Genomic DNA, 18377 nt, shown 5'->3' with positions numbered 1-18377 from the left:
AGTGGAAACTGCGACCAATCCTGAACTAATGCGTCTGCCGCCAGAGCTCTGTGATCTTGAGAACGTGCCATGAATGCCGGGACCCTGTTGTGCCGGGACGCCACTAGGTCGACGTCCGGCTTCCCCCAGCGGCAACAAATCTCTTGAAACACGACCAGTCGAAGAGACCATTCCCCTGCGTCCATGCCCTGGCGACTGAGAAAGTCTGCTTCCCAGTTTTCTACGCCCGGGATGAGAACTGCGGAGATGGTGGAGGCTGTGGCTTCCACCCACAGCAGAATCCGCCGGACTTGCTGGAAGGCTTGCCGACTGCTTGTGCTGCCTTGGTGGTTGATGTATGCCACCGCCGTGGCATTGTCCGACTGAATTCGGATCTGCCTGCCTTCCAGCCATGGCTGGAACGCTTTTAGGGCTAGAACACTGCCCTTACCTCCAGAACGTTGATCTGGAGGGAGGACTCTGCTGAGCTCATGTACCCTGAGCCCTGTGGCGGAGGAAGACTCCCTGACAGACTCGCGTCCGCCGTGACCACAGCCCAGGATGTGTGCAGGAAGGATTTTTCCTTCGACAAGAGTGGGAAGAAGCCACCACTGAAGGGAGGCCATGGCTGCCCGAGAAGGAGCAACGTTCTTGTCGAGGGACGTCGATTTGCTGTCCCATTTGCGGAGAAAGTCCCAATAAAGTGGGCGCAGATGAATCTGCGCAAACGGAGCTGCCTCCATTGCTGCCACCAACTTCTCTAGGAAGTGCATGAGGCGCCTCAAAGGGTGTGACTGGGCTCGAAGGAACGATTGCACCCCTGTCTGTAGTGAACGCTGTTTGTCCAGCGGAAGCTTCACTATCGCTGAAAGAGTATGAAACTCGATGCCGAGATATGTCAGTGATTGGGCCGGTGTCAATTTTGACTTGAGGAAAAATTGATGAACCACCCGAATCTCTGGAGAGTCTCTAGGGCAATGTTCAGGCTGTGTTGGCGTGCCACCCGAGAGGGTCCTTGACCAGCAGATTGCCTGAGAGAGTAGGACCGCTACCACCGTTGTCAGACCTTGGTGAAGGCCCGTAGGGCTGTCACCAGGCCGGCCGTTAGTGCCACGAACTGAAAGTGTTTGTTCCCTATGGCGAAGCGCAGGAAGCGCTGATATGCTGGTACAATCGGCACGTGGAGATAAACTTCCCTGATGTCGATTGATGCTAGGAAGCCTCCTTGGGCCATCAAGGCGATGGCAAGCGGAGAGATTCCATCCGGAACCGTCAGGTTCTCTGTCCGTTGAGCAGTGTGAAGTCCAGAATAGGGCGGAGTGATCTGTCCTATCTGGTACCACGAACAAGCTGGAGTAAAAAGCCGCGACTACGTTCTTGAATGGGAACGAGGATCGCAACTCCTCCTGCTTTCGGAGTGTTCACCGCCTGGAAACGTGCATCGGCTCGTCCGGGGGACGGAGATGCTCTGAATCAACGAGTCGGAGGACGAGAACTGAGCTCTATCCTGTGACCGTAAGACAGAATGTCTTCTACATCGGTCTTGGACATGTGGGGACCACTCCCCTGACCTGGACCGCCATGCAGAAAAGGTCCTCTGTGCACGGCGGGGGATGAAAATACCACCGCCTGAAACGTCAAAGACGCTAATTGCGAAGCACAGGATGACCGCATTGACCTGAGCAGAGCAGCTGAAAAGCCTGGAGTGCCCACCCCTGCAAAGGCTGGGGCAACGGACGCGCCTATGGCTTCATAGATGGATCTCATTAGGAGTTCTATCTGTCTGTCCGTGGCATTCTTGAGCGTGGGCCCGCCAGCCACTGCTACTACAGATCTAGCCGCCGGTCAAGAGACTGGAGGGCACTTTATGACACTGAGCCCAAACCTTAACAACGTCAGAGGGGAAGGGACAACGTGTGTTATAAGGCGTTCTGTGCTTCTGGACAGTATCTGTGAAGCCTTGAGCCACGTCCGGGCAGAGTCCTGGGTTGCGACCTCCGCCCCATCCTCTAGAGGGTCCTCAAGCTGAGACCCTTGAAGAAGTCAGGGAAGATTCCAAGCAAGGCTGTTTAGCCGGACTGGGACTGCGGTTCGTGCTGGAGTTCACCTCGTAATAACTAGAGGCCACCCCAGGATCACGCTTCGTCGCAGACCGATAGAGGCCTGGGGCGATCCCGCAGTGCCCGGGGCCTGTGTAAGGGGCCGGGCTGGACTGCAAACTCCTAGTCTCTTAGCCGACATTTTGTCCCTAGCCTGAGACATGGATAGTGAAAATGACCTAGAGAGTTTCTCAGCAAGCTGTAACTCTGTCCCTGCCGCCTGGACAGGGAACGCCGGCGAAGCTCAACAGTGCCCCCGACCCGGCTGAGCGAGAGCCACATGGCCCGAGCAATGTTCACAGTGATCCCTGAGGATACATATGTACCGCCGAACTGTGAAACTGTATACAAACATTACATTATATATATACAGTGCATCACATATACAGTTCATCACTCTAGGGGGCCCAGCATGGAGAAGAAGCCCCCTGGTGTACCGACCCTGAAGCAGTATGTGCTGCTGAAACATGGCTGTCGGCGTACAGTGGATGGGGGAGCCGTGGGCGTAACCCCAAAAATGCGGGAATCTGGTGCCCTGAGTGAAACGTGAGGGAGGCGGAGTACAGCCAAGTGTGCTCCAGCCGTCACTGCTAGCCTCCGACTGACCGTCCCGCCCTTCCCTCTGACTGGCAGGGCCAGGGGCGGGAGTTTAAGGCGCTAGGCCGCAAAGCCGGGAGCTAAAGTTACAGACCGCGGCCGGCAAGCAGGCGCGGTCGGCGCGGTAGTCGCCAAGTCTGAGGCGAAGGTGCTCTCTGCACCGTCCCCAAGGGGACGCTGAGTACCTTGCGGGGATCAGTGCCGTAGCGTGAAAAATGAGGGGGGCGGAGGACAGCGAAGTGTGCTCCGGCCCTCACTGTCGGCGTCAGCCCGACTGTCCCGCCCTTCCCCCTGACTGGCAGGTCCGGGGGCGGTAATGATTGAACAGTAGCAGGGCCTTGTCCCTGACGATACCCGGCTCCTGTCCAGCAGATTCCCCAGGGGCTGCGGAGGGAGCACGGTCCCCTGTGCCTGGAGACCGATTAGGATCCCACTTCACCCAGAGCCCTAAAGGGATGGGGAAGGAAAACAGCATGTGGGCTCCAGCCTCTGTACCCGCAATGGGTACCTCAACCTTAACAACACCGCCGACTAGAGTAGGGTGAGAAGGGAGCATGCTGGGGGCCCTGTTATGGGCCCTCTTTTCTTCCATCCGACATAGTCAGCAGCTGCTGCTGACTAAGCTGTGGAGCTATGCGTGTATGTGTGCCTCCTTCGCACAAAGCATAAAAACTGAGGAGCCCGTGATGCACGGGAGGGTGTATAGCAGAGGGGAGGGGTTTACACTTTTAAGTGTAATACTTTGTGTGGCCTCCGGAGGCAGTAGCTATACACCCAATTGTCTGGGTCTCCCAATGGAGCGACAAAGAAAAATGTTTTTTTCCTGGTATCCGCCATGTTGGCTGAGGCCCCGCCTTTTCTGGTCACATGGGTATGACATCAGCACAGGTCCTTTTAGCCACCATGATTTAGACACAACCATTAGTAAAAACACTTTTTATAATGGAATCAGCATAAATAATAGACAGGAGGAACAACAGGCAGGGGGGCAGGAATCACTATGAATACCTACCCCCACTATCTTCTGTCCTTCAAAAATCTGTTCATTTTACAATCTACTTGCTTGTGTTTCAAAACATACATCCCACCTGACAACTAAAGGTATGTATAGAATCAGCCTGATAGTGCCAGTATAGCAGTGGCTTTAGGTTATATAGGAAAATCCAGGTGAATGGTGCTCTTTAAAGACATGATTTCACCCACAACTGAGTAATGTGTTTACCCTTCAAAGCTAGCCAACACACTGCAGTGGTTGCATCATAGGGTATTACCGTATTTTTCGGTTTATAAGATGCACTTTTCCTCCCAAAAATTTGGAAGGAAAATGAGGGGTGTGTCTTAAAATCTGAATATAGCTTACCGTGGGGGCTGTCTGGGCGGTGACCGGGTGCATTCGGGCGGACGGGTGCCTGTGGCTGTGTGCGGGCAGCCAGGTGCCTGTCTGTGCCGGCTGCCTTTGTCCTGGAGGCTGGCCGCCTCTGTGCAGGTGAGCGGCGTGCTGGCTGTGCGGCGAGTGTTCCAGTGTGTACACGGTCCCAGTTTCGACTGATGGCACCGGGAGTCAGCGCGTGCGCAGATTGAGCCCTTGGATGAGCGCTCCATCTGCGCATGCGCCTTTCCAGGCGTCAATTTTAACCGGGACCGCGGACAGACGGACACTCACCGCACCAGCCTGCTCCAACACTGACCCGCCGCCGCCACTACTGACCCACTGCTGTTGCCGCCACAGCTGCCAGCACAACCTCTGCCTCCTGTGACCCCGCTTCACCACCACTGCTGCCCCCCTCCGGTAAGACAACACCGGAGTATAAATCGGACCCCATTTTTATTATTTTTTACCTTTAATCTCTAAATTTGGGGTGCGCCTTATAAAAGGAAAAAATACGGTATATCTGTTCTCACCGCAGGTTTACAGACCCGTGGTGAGAATTAGGGAAGCACAACATTAAATTAGGAAGTTCCAGTCGGACGTGTCCCCTACAAAAAGTCTAAACTGAACGTCCTCATTTCCAGGACAATAAAAGGTGTCTTTTAGCACTGGGACCTTTCACAACTTGCAACAAATTGTGCCGAAAAAAACAATGGGATTCAGTCTATACATTCAATAAGAAACCTACAGAGCAAAATGCAAGGTGCCTGTCCAAAAAAAAAATAAAAAATATATATTATATATATATATATATATATATATATATATATATATATATATATATTCATATTATTCAGTGTACATACCCTTTGCAGTAATGTGCTGTGGAGATTGATATCATCCTCTCCCACAACAAGGACTGGTATATCCCTGCAGTCGCCTGAATGGTTTGCAGCTTTAACACTAGAAGTCCCAGAGAGGGGTCATTTAACATTTCTACCATACCATTGGAACCCTATGGAGCTCGAAAATTCTGGGACTTCTAGTGTTAAAAGGAACAGTGCAAAACCTGAAGGGCCAAGCGAGACCACCAGACAGAGGTCAGGCTCTGAGGACAGGCGGTGTCAGAAGACAACCCCCAATACTTGGCTGCAAAGTTGAGCCGATATAGTGACATTATTTAGAGATATTGGACCCTGGTACATAGTGGAGTGGCCAACAAAAAAGGCCCGAGTAGTGCAAGAAGGTCACCGATTTGCTCCAAGAAGCAGTATTTTACATTTAACCACATGATCTATCCTATGCAACATATAGCAGCATAAAAAAAAAGGCATAGCCATGAAGGCTACCCACAGAAAAAAAAAAAAAAAATTCTAAAAAAACAGAATATAAAGTGCCGCATAGTACTAAAAGACCACACAATTGTAAACAGATGCAGAGACCATACAGAGCTGCAGAAGAGGCCCCTGCTGCTAATCAGAAAGCAGTCACCTAACACAGGTTAGTACCTTTCCCCGTCTCCTGACTGCTGCTCTCTTCTGCAGCACTGTCCGTCTGTCCATCCTTCTCAGAAGGGCCCCGTAAGGGCACGTTGCCTCTCCCGCTCGAGCCGTGATGCTCCATGGCTCCGTCCCTTCTGGACTCTTGCTGGTGGGCCATTTTGCGGCGGATGGATGTGATCTCTTTTCGGATCATCTTGGCCCGGCGCGCCCTTCCGATGCTCTGCTTGCCGGAATTGACCTCGTCCAGCCGGGCTAGCTGGACTTTGAGCTGCTCTTCCAAAGAGAGAGGTTTGCGGTTGTGGGAGGGAGGTGTTCGTTCAATATCTGGTGAAGATGTAACGTGAACCAAGTTATTCAAAACCTAAAAAGTATTTCACATCCCCCCTCAATAAAATTATACAGTAGCATTCTGTATTGCCCACCACTTACCGGCCTCTTTTCCTTGCCGGGTCACCTCATTTCCCTTGCCGACCTGGGGCAAGTGCATTCCAGTCTCAAAGTCGATGCCGATCTTTTCGGCCTGGCGACGCGCCTGTTTGATGACAGTTGCTCCCTGCTCCCGCAGCCGGACGGCCGCCCGGTAGAAGGCGGTGTCTTTAGCGTTCTGCTTGATGGAGTTGTTGAGGAGGAGGTTGAAGTCATTTTCGAACTGATCAAAGTTTTCATAGCGGAACGCTTCTAGGTTGGCTTTCATGGCCTGAAAATCCAGGGGCTTTTTGGATTGTTCATGGTAGTCTGGGACCTTTGAAGAAAATAGAAAAGAAAAAAAAAAAAAGTCAACAGCAAAACATTATACAGTGACTGCAGATTCTTGCTGCAAGCTGAATTATTGGTACGAATGACATTAATTTGAGTAGTGCTGCCGGCAAAGATATCATACATCCAAGTACAATGCAGTAAGAAAGCATACAATCCAGCACGAGACCAGACCTGTAGGATTCCCCACAATCCCTACATTAAAGGGCTATGGCGCTAGGAATAAACAGTCTATTGTGGGAAGTACTGGGGGTCCCGGTGCACTGCTCAGACGACCTTCCATCAGGAATCATGCAGGATTAACTCACTTCATGCCAACTAAAGATATGAAGGCCCTGAACCAACGAGCATTGAAGGATTTGGTCCCAATTCCAGCGCTTACTTGGTCCCGGGTCTAGATCCTGACACCACGAATATCCACTGAGCCAATCCCTGGCTGCGATATAAACGAAACTAGGCCTCAGGCGAAGCCAGGGCCTAAATTTAACGATGCGGCCGACCAGCAGGCACCCTCGGCGCGGTTCTCAGGTGAAAACCAGAGAACCGGCCGGAAATATCACAATAGATACACAGTACACTCTCCCCAACAATAAAGTACAAGAGACCCCCGATAATAACGTCTCAGATACTTAGCTTGTGAGACGCAGGGCCAGGTCCCTGAGGGATGAGTGCTCCGTCCGGCAGGGTCCTGAAAGGGCTGCGGATGGAGACCGGTCTCCTGCAAGGCAGGGAGAACCGTGCTGGCTCCCACTTCAAGCCAGAGCCCGAGGGATGGTGAAGGAGCACGGCATGTAAGGCTCCAGCCTTGAAATCAACCTTAACAACACCGCCGACACAGTGGGGTGAGAAGGGACATGCTGGGGGTCCAGCTTGGACCCGCTTTTCTTCAAACTCTTTCCAAAAATCAAAATCAGATGAGAATGCATGTGTGGATGTGTGCCTCCTGAACACAAAGCATTGAACTGGCTATATTTGGTTATCCAGGGGGTGTATATGCTCGGAGGGAGGGGCTACACTTTTTAGTGTAGTACTTTGTGTGTTCTCCGGAGGCAGAAGCTATACACCCATGGTCTGGGTCTCCCATTACGGAACGATGAAGAAAAGGGAATTTTGTTTACTTACCGTAAATTCCTTTTCTTCTAACTCCTATTGGGAGACCCAGACAATTGGGTGTATAGCTTCTGCCTCTGGAGGCCACAGAAAGTATTACACTTTAAAAAGTGTAACCCCTCCCCTCTGCCTATACACCCTCCCGTGGATCACGGGCTCCTCAGTTTTGGTGCAAAAGCAGGAAGGAGAAAACTTATAAATTGGTCTAGGGAAAATTCAATCCGAAGGATGTTCGGAGAACTGAAGACCATGAACCAAAAGAACAATTCAACATGAACAACATGTGTACATAAAAGAACAACCAGCCCGAAGGGAACAGGGGCGGGTGCTGGGTCTCCCAATAGGAGCTAGAAGAAAAGGAATTTACGGTAAGTAAACAAAATTCCCTTTTTCTTTGTCGCTCCATTGGGAGACCCAGACAATTGGGACGTCCAAAAGCAGTCCCTGGGTGGGTAAAAGAATACCTCAATAAAAAGATCCGAAAACGGCCCCCTCTTACAGGTGGGCAACCGCCGCCTGAAGGACTAGCCTACCTAGGCTGGCGTCTGCCGAAGCATAGGTATGCACTTGATAGTGCTTCGTGAAAGTGTGCAGACTAGACCACGTAGCTGCCTGACACACCTGCTGAGCCGTCGCCCGGTGCCGCAATGCCCAGGACGCACCCACGGCTCTGGTAGAATGGGCTTTCAACCCTGAAGGGGGCGGAAGCCCGGAAGAACGGTAGACCTCGAGAATCGGTTCCTTGATCCACCGAGCCAAGGTTGACTTGGAGGCCTGAGAGCCTTTACGCTGGCCAGCGACAAAGACAAAGAGCGCATCTGAACGGCGCAGGGGCGCCGTGCAAGACACGTAGAACCGGAGTGCTCTCACTAGATCCAAAGAGTGCAAATCCTTTTCACATCGGTGAATTGGATTAGGGCAAAAGGAAGGCAAGGAGATATCCTGATTTAGATGAAAAGGGGATACCACCTTAGGGAGAAATTCCGGGACAGGACGCAGAACCACCTTATCCTGGTGAAAAACCAGGAAGGGGGCTTTGCATGACAGCGCTGCCAGCTCAGACACTCTCCGAAGTGATGTGACTGCCACCAGGAAGGCCACCTTCTGCGAAAGACGTGAGAGAGAGACATCCCGCAGCGGCTCAAAAGGTGGTTTTTGAAGAGCCGTCAGGACCCTGTTAAGATCCCAGGGTTCCAACGGACGTTTGTAAGGTGGGACTATGTGGCAGACCCCCTGCAGGAACGTGCGGACCTGCGGAAGCCTGGCTAGACGCTTTTGAAAAAACACGGAGAGCGCCGATACTTGGCCCTTGAGAGAGCCGAGGGACAAACCCTTGTCCATCCGGATTGAAGGAATGAAAGAAAAGTGGGTAAGGCAAACGGCCATGGAGGAAAACCGTTATCAGCGCACCAGGATAGGAAGATTTGCCAAGACCTGTGATAGATCTTGGCGGACGTTGGTTTCCTGGCCTGTCTCATAGTGGCAATGACATCCTGAGATAACCCTGAAGACGCTAGGAGCCAGGACTCAATGGCCACACAGTCAGGTTGAGGGCCACAGAATTCAGATGGAAAAACGGGCCTTGTGACAGCAAGTCTGGCCGGTCTGGAAGTGCCCACTGTTGACCCACCGTGAGATGCCACAGATCCGGATACCACGACTGCCTCGGCAAGTCTGGAGCGACGAGAATGGCGCGACGGCAGTCTGACCTGATCTTGCGTAGTACTCTGGGCAGCATCGCCAGAGGGGGAAACACATAAGGCAGTCGAAACTGCGACCAATCCTGGACTAAAGCGTCCGCTGCCAGAGCTCTGTGATCCTGAGACCGTGCCATGAAGGCCGGGACCTTGTTGTGCCGTGACGCCATGAGATCGACGTCCGGCGTTCCCCAGCGGTGACAGATCTCTCGAAACACGTCTGGGTGCAGAGACCATTCCCCCGCGTCCATGCCCTGACGACTGAGAAAACTGCTTCCCAGTTTTCTACGCCCGGGATGTGAACTGCGGAGATGGTGGAGCCTGTGGCTTCCACCCACTGCAGAATCCACCGGACTTCCTGGAAGGCCAGACGACTGCGAGTGCCGCCTTGGTGGTTTATGTAGGCGACGGCAGTGGCGTTGTCCGACTGGATTCGGATCTGCCTGCCGTCCAGCCACCGATGGAAAGCAAATAGGGCTAGATATACTGCCCTTATCTCCAGGATATTGATCTGAAATGACGATTCTATCGGAATCCAGGTTCCCTGAGCCCTGTGGTGGAGAAAAACCGCTCCCCAACCTGACAGGCTCGCGTCCGTGGTGACCACGGCCCAGGTTGGGGGTAGGAAGGATTTTCCCCGGGACAGAGATGTGGGTAGGAGCCACCACTGAAGTGATGTTTTGGTTGCAAGGGAAAGAGATGTTCTTGTCGAGGGAAGCCGCAGTCTTGTCCCATTTGCGAAGAATGTCCCATTGGAGTGGCCGTAGATGGAATTGCGCGAACGGCACTGCCTCCATAGCTGCAACCATCTTCCCCAGGAAGTGCATGAGGCACCTTAAGGGGTGTGACTGACTCCGAAGAAGTGATTGCACCCCTGCCTGCAGAGAAAGCCGTTTGTCCCGCGGTAGCTTGACTAACGCTGGCTGGGTATGAAACTCCATCCCTAGGTAAGTCAGTGATTGGGTCGGTGTCAACTTGGATTTCGGGAAATTGATGATCCACCCGAACTGCTCGAGATTCGCCAGAGCGACGGTAAGGCTTTGTTGACATGCCACCCGAGAAGGGGCCCTGACTAGGAGATCGTCTAAGTAGGGGATCACCGAGTGGCCCTGAGAGTGCAGGACCGCCACGACGGATGCCATGACTTTGGTGAAAACCCGTGGGGCTGTCGCCAGGCCGAAAGGCAATGCCACGAACTGGAGGTGTTCGTCTCCGATGGCGAAACGCAGGAAACGATGTTCGGGTGCGATCGGCACATGGAGATAAGCATCCTTGATGTCGATCGATGCTAGGAAGTCTCCTTGTGACATCGAGGCGATGACCGAGCGGAGAGATTCCATCCGAAACCGTCTGGTTCTCACATGTCTGTTGAGTAGCTTGAGGTCCAGAACGGGACGGAATGACCCGTCCTTTTTTGGCACCACGAACAAGTTGGAGTAAAATCCGCGACCACGTTCCTGAAGGGGAACGGGAATCACAACTCCTTCCATCTTCAGAGCGTCCACTGCCTGAAAAGAAGGCAATTTTGTTTACTTACCGTAAATTCCTTTTCTTCTAGCTCCAATTGGGAGACCCAGACAATTGGGTGTATAGCTACTGCCTCCGGAGGCCACACAAAGTATTACACTTAAAAGTGTAAGGCCCCTCCCCTTCTGGCTATACACCCCCCCGTGGGATCACGGCCTCCTCAGTTTTAGTGCAAAAGCAAGAAGGAGGAAAGCCAATAACTGTTTTAAATACAAATTCAACCCGAGAAACAGCCTCGGAGAACTGAACTGTTCAACATGAACAACATGTGCACCCGAAAAAAAAAAAAAACTTCCTAAGAAAACAGGGCGGGTGCTGGGTCTCCCAATTGGAGCTAGAAGAAAAGGAATTTACGGTAAGTAAACAAAATTCCCTTCTTCTTTGTCGCTCCTAATTGGGAGACCCAGACAATTGGGACGTCCAAAAGCAGTCCCTGGGTGGGTAAAAGAATACCTCGTGATAGGGCCGTCAAACAGCCCTTTCCTACAGGTGAGCCACCGCCGCCTGAAGGACTTGTCTACCTAGGCCGGCATCCGCCGAAGCGTAGGTATGCACCTGATAATGCTTGGTAAAAGTGTGCAGACTCGACCAGGTAGCCGCCTGGCACACCTGCTGAGCCGTAGCCTGGTGCCGTAATGCCCAGGACGCACCCACGGCTCTGGTAGAATGGGCCTTCAGCCCTGATGGAATCGGAAGCCCAGCCGAACGGTAGGTGTGAAGAATTGGTTCCTTGATCCACCGCGCAAGGGTGGATTTGGAAGCTTGCGACCCTTTACGCTGACCAGCGACAAGGACAAAGAGTGCATCCGAGCGGCGCAGAGACGCCGTGCGGGAAATGTAGATCCTGAGTGCTCTCACCAGATCCAATAAATGCAAACCCTTTTCAAATTGGTGAACTGGATGCGGACACAAAGACGGTAAAGTGATATCTTGATTGAGATGAAAGGAAGATACCACCTTGGGAAGAAATTCTGGAATTGGACGCAGAACTACCTTGTCCTGGTGAAACACCAGGAATGGAGATCTGCATGATAACGCCGCCAGCTCGGACACTCTCCGAAGAGACGTGACCGCCACTAGAAAGGCCACTTTCTGTGAAAGACGAGAAAGGGAAACCTCCTTCATAGGCTCGAAAGGCGGCTTCTGGAGAGCAATTAGAACCTTGTTCAGGTCCCAGGGCTCCAACGGCCGCTTGTAAGGGGGGACGATATGACAAACCCCTTGCAGGAACGTGCGTACCTGAGGAAGTCGCGCCAGGCGTTTCTGAAAAAATACGGATAGCGCGGAGACTCGACCTTTAAGGGAGCCAAGCGACAAACCTTTTTCCAACCCAGACTGCAGGAAGGAAAGAAAAGTAGGCAATGCAAAAGGCCAGGGAGAAACTCCCTGAGCAGAGCACCAAGATAGGAATATCCTCCACGTCCTGTGGTAGATCTTGGCGGAGGATGGCTTCCTAGCCTGTCTCATGGTGGCAACCACTTCATGAGATAAACCTGAGGCCGCTAGGATCCAGGACTCAATGGCCACACAGTCAGGTTCAGGGCCGCAGAATTCAGATGGAAAAACGGCCCTTGAGACAGCAAGTCTGGACGGTCTGGTAGTGCCCACGGATGGCCTACCGTGAGGTGCCACAGATCCGGGTACCACGACCTCCTTGGCCACACTGGAGCGACGAGAATGGCGCGGCGGCAGTCGGACCTGATTTTGCGGAGCACTCTGGGCAACAATGCCAGAGGTGGGAACACATACGGTAGCCGGAACTGCGACCAATCTTGAACTAAGGCGTCTGCCGCCAGAGCTCGGTGATCGTGAGACCGTGCCATGAAAACCGGGACTTTGTTGTTGTGCCGTGACGCCATCAGGTCGACGTCCGGCATCCCCCAGCGGCGACAGATCTCCTGAAACACGTCCGGGTGAAGGGACCATTCCCCTGCGTCCATGCCCTGGCGACTGAGAAAGTCTGCTTCCCAGTTTTCTACGCCTGGGATGTGGACTGCGGATATGGTGGATGCCATGTCTTCCACCCACGTCAGAATCCGCCGGACTTCCTGGAAGGCTTGCCGACTGCGTGTTCCCCCTTGGTGGTTGATGTATGCCACCGCTGTGGAGTTGTCCGACTGAATTCGGATCTGCTTGCCTTCCAGCCACTGTTGGAAGGCTTGTAGGGCAAGATAGACTGCTCTGATTTCCAGAACATTGATCTGAAGGGTGGACTCTTTCCGAGTCCACGTACCTTGAGCCTTGTGGTGGAGAAACACTGCTCCCCACCCTGATAGACTCGCATCTGTCGTGACCACCGCCCAGGATGGGGGTAGGAACGACTTTCCTTTTGACAATGAGGTGGGAAGAAGCCACCACCGGAGAGATTCCTTGGCTGCCTGAGAGAGGGAGACCTCCCTGTCGAGGGACGTCGACTTCCCGTCCCATTGGCGGAGAATGTCCCATTGTAATGGACGCAGATGAAACTGCGCAAAAGGAACTGCTTCCATTGCTGCTACCATCTTCCCTAGGAAGTGCATGAGGCGCCTCAAGGGGTGCGACTGGCCCTGCAGGAGAGATTGCACCCCTGTCTGTAGCGAGCACTGTTTGTCCAGTGGAAGTTTCACTATCGCTGAGAGAGTATGAAACTCCATGCCAAGATATATTAGTGATTGGGTCGGGGTTAGATTTGACTTTGAAAAGTTGATGATCCACCCGAGACTCTGGAGAGTCTTCAGTGCCACGTTCAGGCTGTGTTGGCATGCCTCTTGAGAGGGTGCCTTGATAAGTAGATCGTCTAAATACGGGATCACAGAGTGACCTTGCGAGTGCAGGACTGCTACTACTGCTGCCATGACCTTGGTGAAGACCCGAGGGGCTGTCGCCAGCCCGAAAGGTAGAGCTACGAACTGCAGGTGTTCGCTTCCTATAACGAAGCGTAGAAAACGCTGATGCTCTGGTGCAATCGGCACGTGGAGATAAGCATCCTTGATGTCTATTGATGCTAGGAAATCTCCTTGAGACATTGAGGCGATAACGGAGCGGAGAGATTCCATCCGGAACCTCCTGGTTTTTACGTGTTTGTTGAGCAGCTTTAGATCCAGGACGGGACGGAACGACCCGTCTTTCTTTGGCACCACAAACAAATTGGAGTAAAAACCGTGGCCTTGTTCCTGAAGAGGAACGGAAGTCACCACTCCTTCCGCCTTTAGAGCGGACACCGCTTGCAGCAGAGCATCGGCTCGGTCGGGCGGTGGAGAAGTTCTGAAGAAACGAGTTGGAGGACGAGAGCTGAACTCTATCCTGTACCCGTGAGACAGAATGTCTCTCACCCAACGGTCTTTGACCTGTGACAGCCAAATGTCGCCAAAGCGGGAGAGCCTGCCACCGACCGAGGATGCGGAGAGAGGAGACTGAAAGTCATAAGGAAGCCGTCTTGGTAACGGTTCTTCCGGCTGGCTTTTTTGGGCGTGATTGAGTCCGCCAAGAATCTGAGCTCCTCTGATCCTTTTGAGTCCTTTTGGACGAGTAGAATTGGGACCTGCCTGAGCCTCGAAAGGACCGAAAACCAGACTGTCCCCTCCTCTGTTGGGGTTTGTTTTGTCTGGGTTGCGGTAAGGCTGAATCCTTACCCTTGGAGTGTTTAATGATTTCATCCAAACGCTCACCAAACAATCGGTCACGAGAAAAAGGCAAACTGGTTAAGCACTTCTTGGAAGAAGAATCTGCCTTCCATTCTCTCAACCACAGGGCTCTGCGTAAAACCACGGAGTTGGCTGATGCCACCGCCGTACGGCTCGTAGAGTCTAGGACAGCATTAATCGCGTAAGACGCGAATGCAGACATTTGAGAGGTCAATGGTGCCACCTGCGGAGCAGATGTACGTGTGACCGTGTCGACCTGTGTAAGGCCAGCTGAAATAGCTTGGAGTGCCCATACGGCTGCGAATGCTGGCGCCAACGACGCTCCAATAGCTTCATAGATGGATTTTAACCAGAGCTCCATCTGTCTGTCAGTGGCATCTTTATGTGCCGCCCCATCTTCCACTGCAACTAGAGATCTGGCTGCAAGCCTGGAGATTGGAGGGTCCACCTTGGGACACTGTGTCCAGCCCTTGACCACGTCAGGGGGAAAAGGATAGCGCGTATCTTTAAGCCGTTTGGAGAAACGCTTATCTGGATAAGCGTGGTGTTTCTGGATTGCGTCTCTAAAGTCAGAGTGGTCCAGAAAAGTGCTTAATTTACGCTTGGGATACCTGAAATGGAATTTCTCCTGCTGTGAAGCTGCCTCCTCCGCAGGAGGAGCTTGTGGAGAAATATCTAACATCTTATTGATGGACGCTATAAGATCATTCACTATGGCGTCACCATCCGGGGTATCTAGATTGAGAGCGGCCCCAGTATCAGAATCCTGATCAGTTACATCCGCCTCATCACACAGAGTCGTCCCGCTGGGACCCTGACCAGTGTGATGAAGTTGAGGGTCGCTCATAGCGAGCCCGCTTAGGTTGTCTGGGACTGTCGTCCGAGTCAGAGCCGTCACCCTGGGGTGTATGTGACACCCCCCGGAGCTAGGAAGTGTTCCAGCTGAGGGGGACCAGGGGGCAATGAACCAACAGTGCCCATGGTCTGAGTTACTGGTCTAGACTGCAATGTTTCAAGAATTTTAGACATAGTCATAGACAATCTGTCAGCAAAAGCTGCAAACTCCGTCCCTGTCACCTGGACAGCATTCACAGGTGGTTCTCCCTGGGTCACCTCTAGCAGAGGCCCCGGCTGAGCAATTGCCACAGGGGCCGAGCACTGCACACAATGGGGGTCAGTGGAACCTGCCGGTAGAGCAGCCCCACATGCGGTACAGGCAGCATATAAAGTCCGTGCCTTGGCACTTTTGCTTTTTGCGGACGACATGCTGTCTCCTTGAGAATCTAAGGAGGGTATATAGCAGAAAATCACCAGCGACCGTACAGTGTAAAGTATTGCCAGCACAAAATACAAAGTACACTATGGCACAAGTGGGGGAGAGCCCTTGAGGGCTGCTTACCGCCCGCTGAAAAGCGGGTGTGAGGTCGTAGAATCCCTTGTCTGGGTCTCCCAGCCTCCCCTCTGCAGCTCAGCGTGCAGGCAGGAATGGCTGCCGGCGTCCTGTGAAGAGGGGCGGACCGTGGGCGTGCCACAAACAAAAGTGCGGGAAACTGCGTCCCACTGTGCCTAGTGTGAGGGCTGGAGTATGTAAAACAGACTCCAGCTCTTAGCGCTGCTGGTCTGTACAGCGTCCCGCCCTCCTCCTGACTGGCAGGTCTGGGGGCGGGAACGATACGAACTAGGCCGCAAAAGCCGGGGACTGTAGTAATCTAGCGCGGCCGTCATATATGCACGGCCAGCGCGGAAGTCCCCGGCGCACCACAAATCCCAGCCGCGACGCAGTAAACACTGACCCCAGCGGCCGGATCGGCCGATCGTACTAAGTCTCCTCACTCAGCAGAGATGTAGTGAGTAACGGCACAAGCGCAGCAGCGCTGTTTACCCCGGCGCACTAACACACCCAGCAATGCTGCAGTGTGCGTGCGGTAAGCACGGGGACACGGAGTACCTTAATGAAGCAGGGTCCTGTCCCTGAGGAAACTCCGCTCCGTATCCAGCAGATCCTCCAGGGGCTGTGGATGGAGCACGGTCTCAGTGCCCGGAGACCGGTCAAGTCCCACTTCACCCAGAGCCCTAATGGGGATGGGGAAGGAATCAGCATGTGGGCTCCAGCCTCCGTACCCGCAATGGGTACCTCAACCTTAACAAACACCGCCGACCGCAAGTGGGGTGAGAAGGGAGCATGCTGGGGGCCCCCGTATGGGCCCTCTTTTCTTCCATCCGACATAGTCAGCAGCTGCTGCTGACTAAACAGTGGAGCTATGCGTGCATGTCTGACCTCCTTCGCACAAAGCATAAAACTGAGGAGCCCGTGATCCCACGGGGGGGTGTATAGCCAGAAGGGGAGGGGCCTTACACTTTTAAGTGTAATACTTTGTGTGGCCTCCGGAGGCAGTAGCTATACACCCAATTGTCTGGGTCTCCCAATTAGGAGCGACAAAGAAAGAGCGTCGGCCTGTGCGGGGGGCGGAGAGGTTATGAAGAAACGAGCCGTAGGTCGGGAGCTGAACTCTATCCTGTAACCATGAGACAGAATGTCTCTCACCCATCGGTCTTGAACATGTGGCCACCAGGCGTCGCCAAAGCGGGAGAGCCTGCCACCGACCGAGGATGTGGCTAGGGGAGGCCGAGAGTCATGAGGAGGCCGTCTTGGAGGCAGTGCCTCCTGCGGCCTTTTGGGGGCGTGACTTGGACCGCCACGCATAGGAGTTCCTCTGGCCTTTCTCCGGCATGTTGGAGGAAGAGGATTGGGGCTTGGCGGAGGGATGAAAGGACCGAAACCTCGATTGGATTTTTCTCTGCTGAGGTCTCTTAGGTTTGGACTGCGGTAAGGAGGAGTCCTTTCCCGAGGATTGCTTAATAATCTCATCCAATCGTTCGCCAAATAAACGGTCGCCAGAAAAAGGCAAACCAGTTAAGAACCTTTTGGAAGCAGAGTCTGCTTTCCATTCGCGCAGCCACATGGCCCTGCGGACTGCCACGGAGTTAGCAGAAGCTACAGCCGTACGGCTAGTGGAGTCCAGGACGGCGTTCATGGCGTAGGACGAAAAGGCTGATGCCTGAGAGGTCAATGAGGAAACATGCGGAGCAGAATTCCGTGTGACAGCATTAATCTCAGCCAGACAAGCCGAGATTGCTTGGAGAGCCCACACAGCCGCAAAGGCCAGGGCGAAAGACGCGCCCGTGGCCTCAGATAGACTTCACCAAGAGCTCTGTCTGTCAGTGGCATCCTTGAGGGATGAGCCATCGGCAACAGACACAATGGACCTAGCAGCCAATCTGGATACTGGAGGATCCACCTTGGGAGAGTGTGCCCAGCCCTTAACGACTTCAGATGGAAAGGGATAACGCGTGTCAGTGTACCTTTTAGCAAAGCGCTTGTCCGGGACCGCCCTGGGCTTCTGGACAGCATCCCTGAAGTTAGAGTGATCAAAAAACGTATTGCGCGTACGTTTGGGGAACCGAAATTGGTGTTTCTCCTGCTGAGAAGCCGACTCTTCTACAGGAGGAGGCGGGGGTGAGAGATCCAACACCTGGTTGATGGACGAGATAAGATCATTTACTAAGGCGTCCCCCTCAGGTGTATCAAGGTTAAGGGCGAAGTCAGGGTCAGAGCCCTGAGCTCCCACGTCCGCCTCGTCCTCCAGAGAGTCCTCAAGCTGGGATCCCGAGCAGCGTGAGGAGGCCAGGGAAGAGTCCCAGCAAGACCGCTTAGCCGGTCTGGGACTGCGGTCCGGGCAGGAGTCCTCCGCCTGAGACCTAGGGGCTAACCTGGGAGCGCGCTGCAGCGCGGACTGAGAGGGGCCTGGAGGAGACAAGCTAACCGGGGCCGGGGCCTGTGGAAGGTCCGGTCTGGATTGCAATGCCTCCAGGAGCTTAGATAACCATTTGTCCATAGACTGTGCAATGGATTGAGAAAGTGACAGAGTTTCTCAGCGAAAGAGGCCAACACCGGTGACTCTGTCCCTGCAGCCTGCTCAGGGGGATCTACATGAGCCGAGGGGCCCACAAGTGCCCGAGGCTCCGGCTGAGCAAGCGTGGCAGGAGTCGAGCATTGCTCACAGTGAGGGTAGGTGGAACCCGCAGGCAACATAGCCCCACAAGAGGTACAGGCCGCG

The 18377-nt window shown here is 53.5% G+C and overlaps 1 protein-coding gene across 6 annotated transcripts in view; it reads right to left on the bottom strand.

Moving 5' to 3' along the window:
• The window catches only part of BRPF1 (bromodomain and PHD finger containing 1), a 108985-nt gene that overhangs the window by 21017 nt on the left and 69591 nt on the right, over window positions 1–18377 (bottom strand). For all 6 annotated transcript variants that reach the window (XM_075321439.1, XM_075321440.1, XM_075321441.1 and 3 more), the window contains exons 8-9: window positions 5976–6288; window positions 5553–5870 (exon numbers count right to left, since the gene is read on the bottom strand). In XM_075321439.1, coding sequence (XP_075177554.1) covers window positions 5553–5870; window positions 5976–6288 — 631 coding nt within the window. The remainder of the gene's footprint in view (window positions 1–5552; window positions 5871–5975; window positions 6289–18377) is intronic.

The sequence above is a fragment of the Anomaloglossus baeobatrachus genome, chromosome 8 (genome assembly GCF_048569485.1).
Source record: "Anomaloglossus baeobatrachus isolate aAnoBae1 chromosome 8, aAnoBae1.hap1, whole genome shotgun sequence".
Classification (NCBI taxonomy): domain Eukaryota; kingdom Metazoa; phylum Chordata; class Amphibia; order Anura; family Aromobatidae; genus Anomaloglossus; species Anomaloglossus baeobatrachus.
Note: the sequence above shows the minus strand (reverse complement) of the source record. Positions and strands in the feature narration are given on the sequence as shown.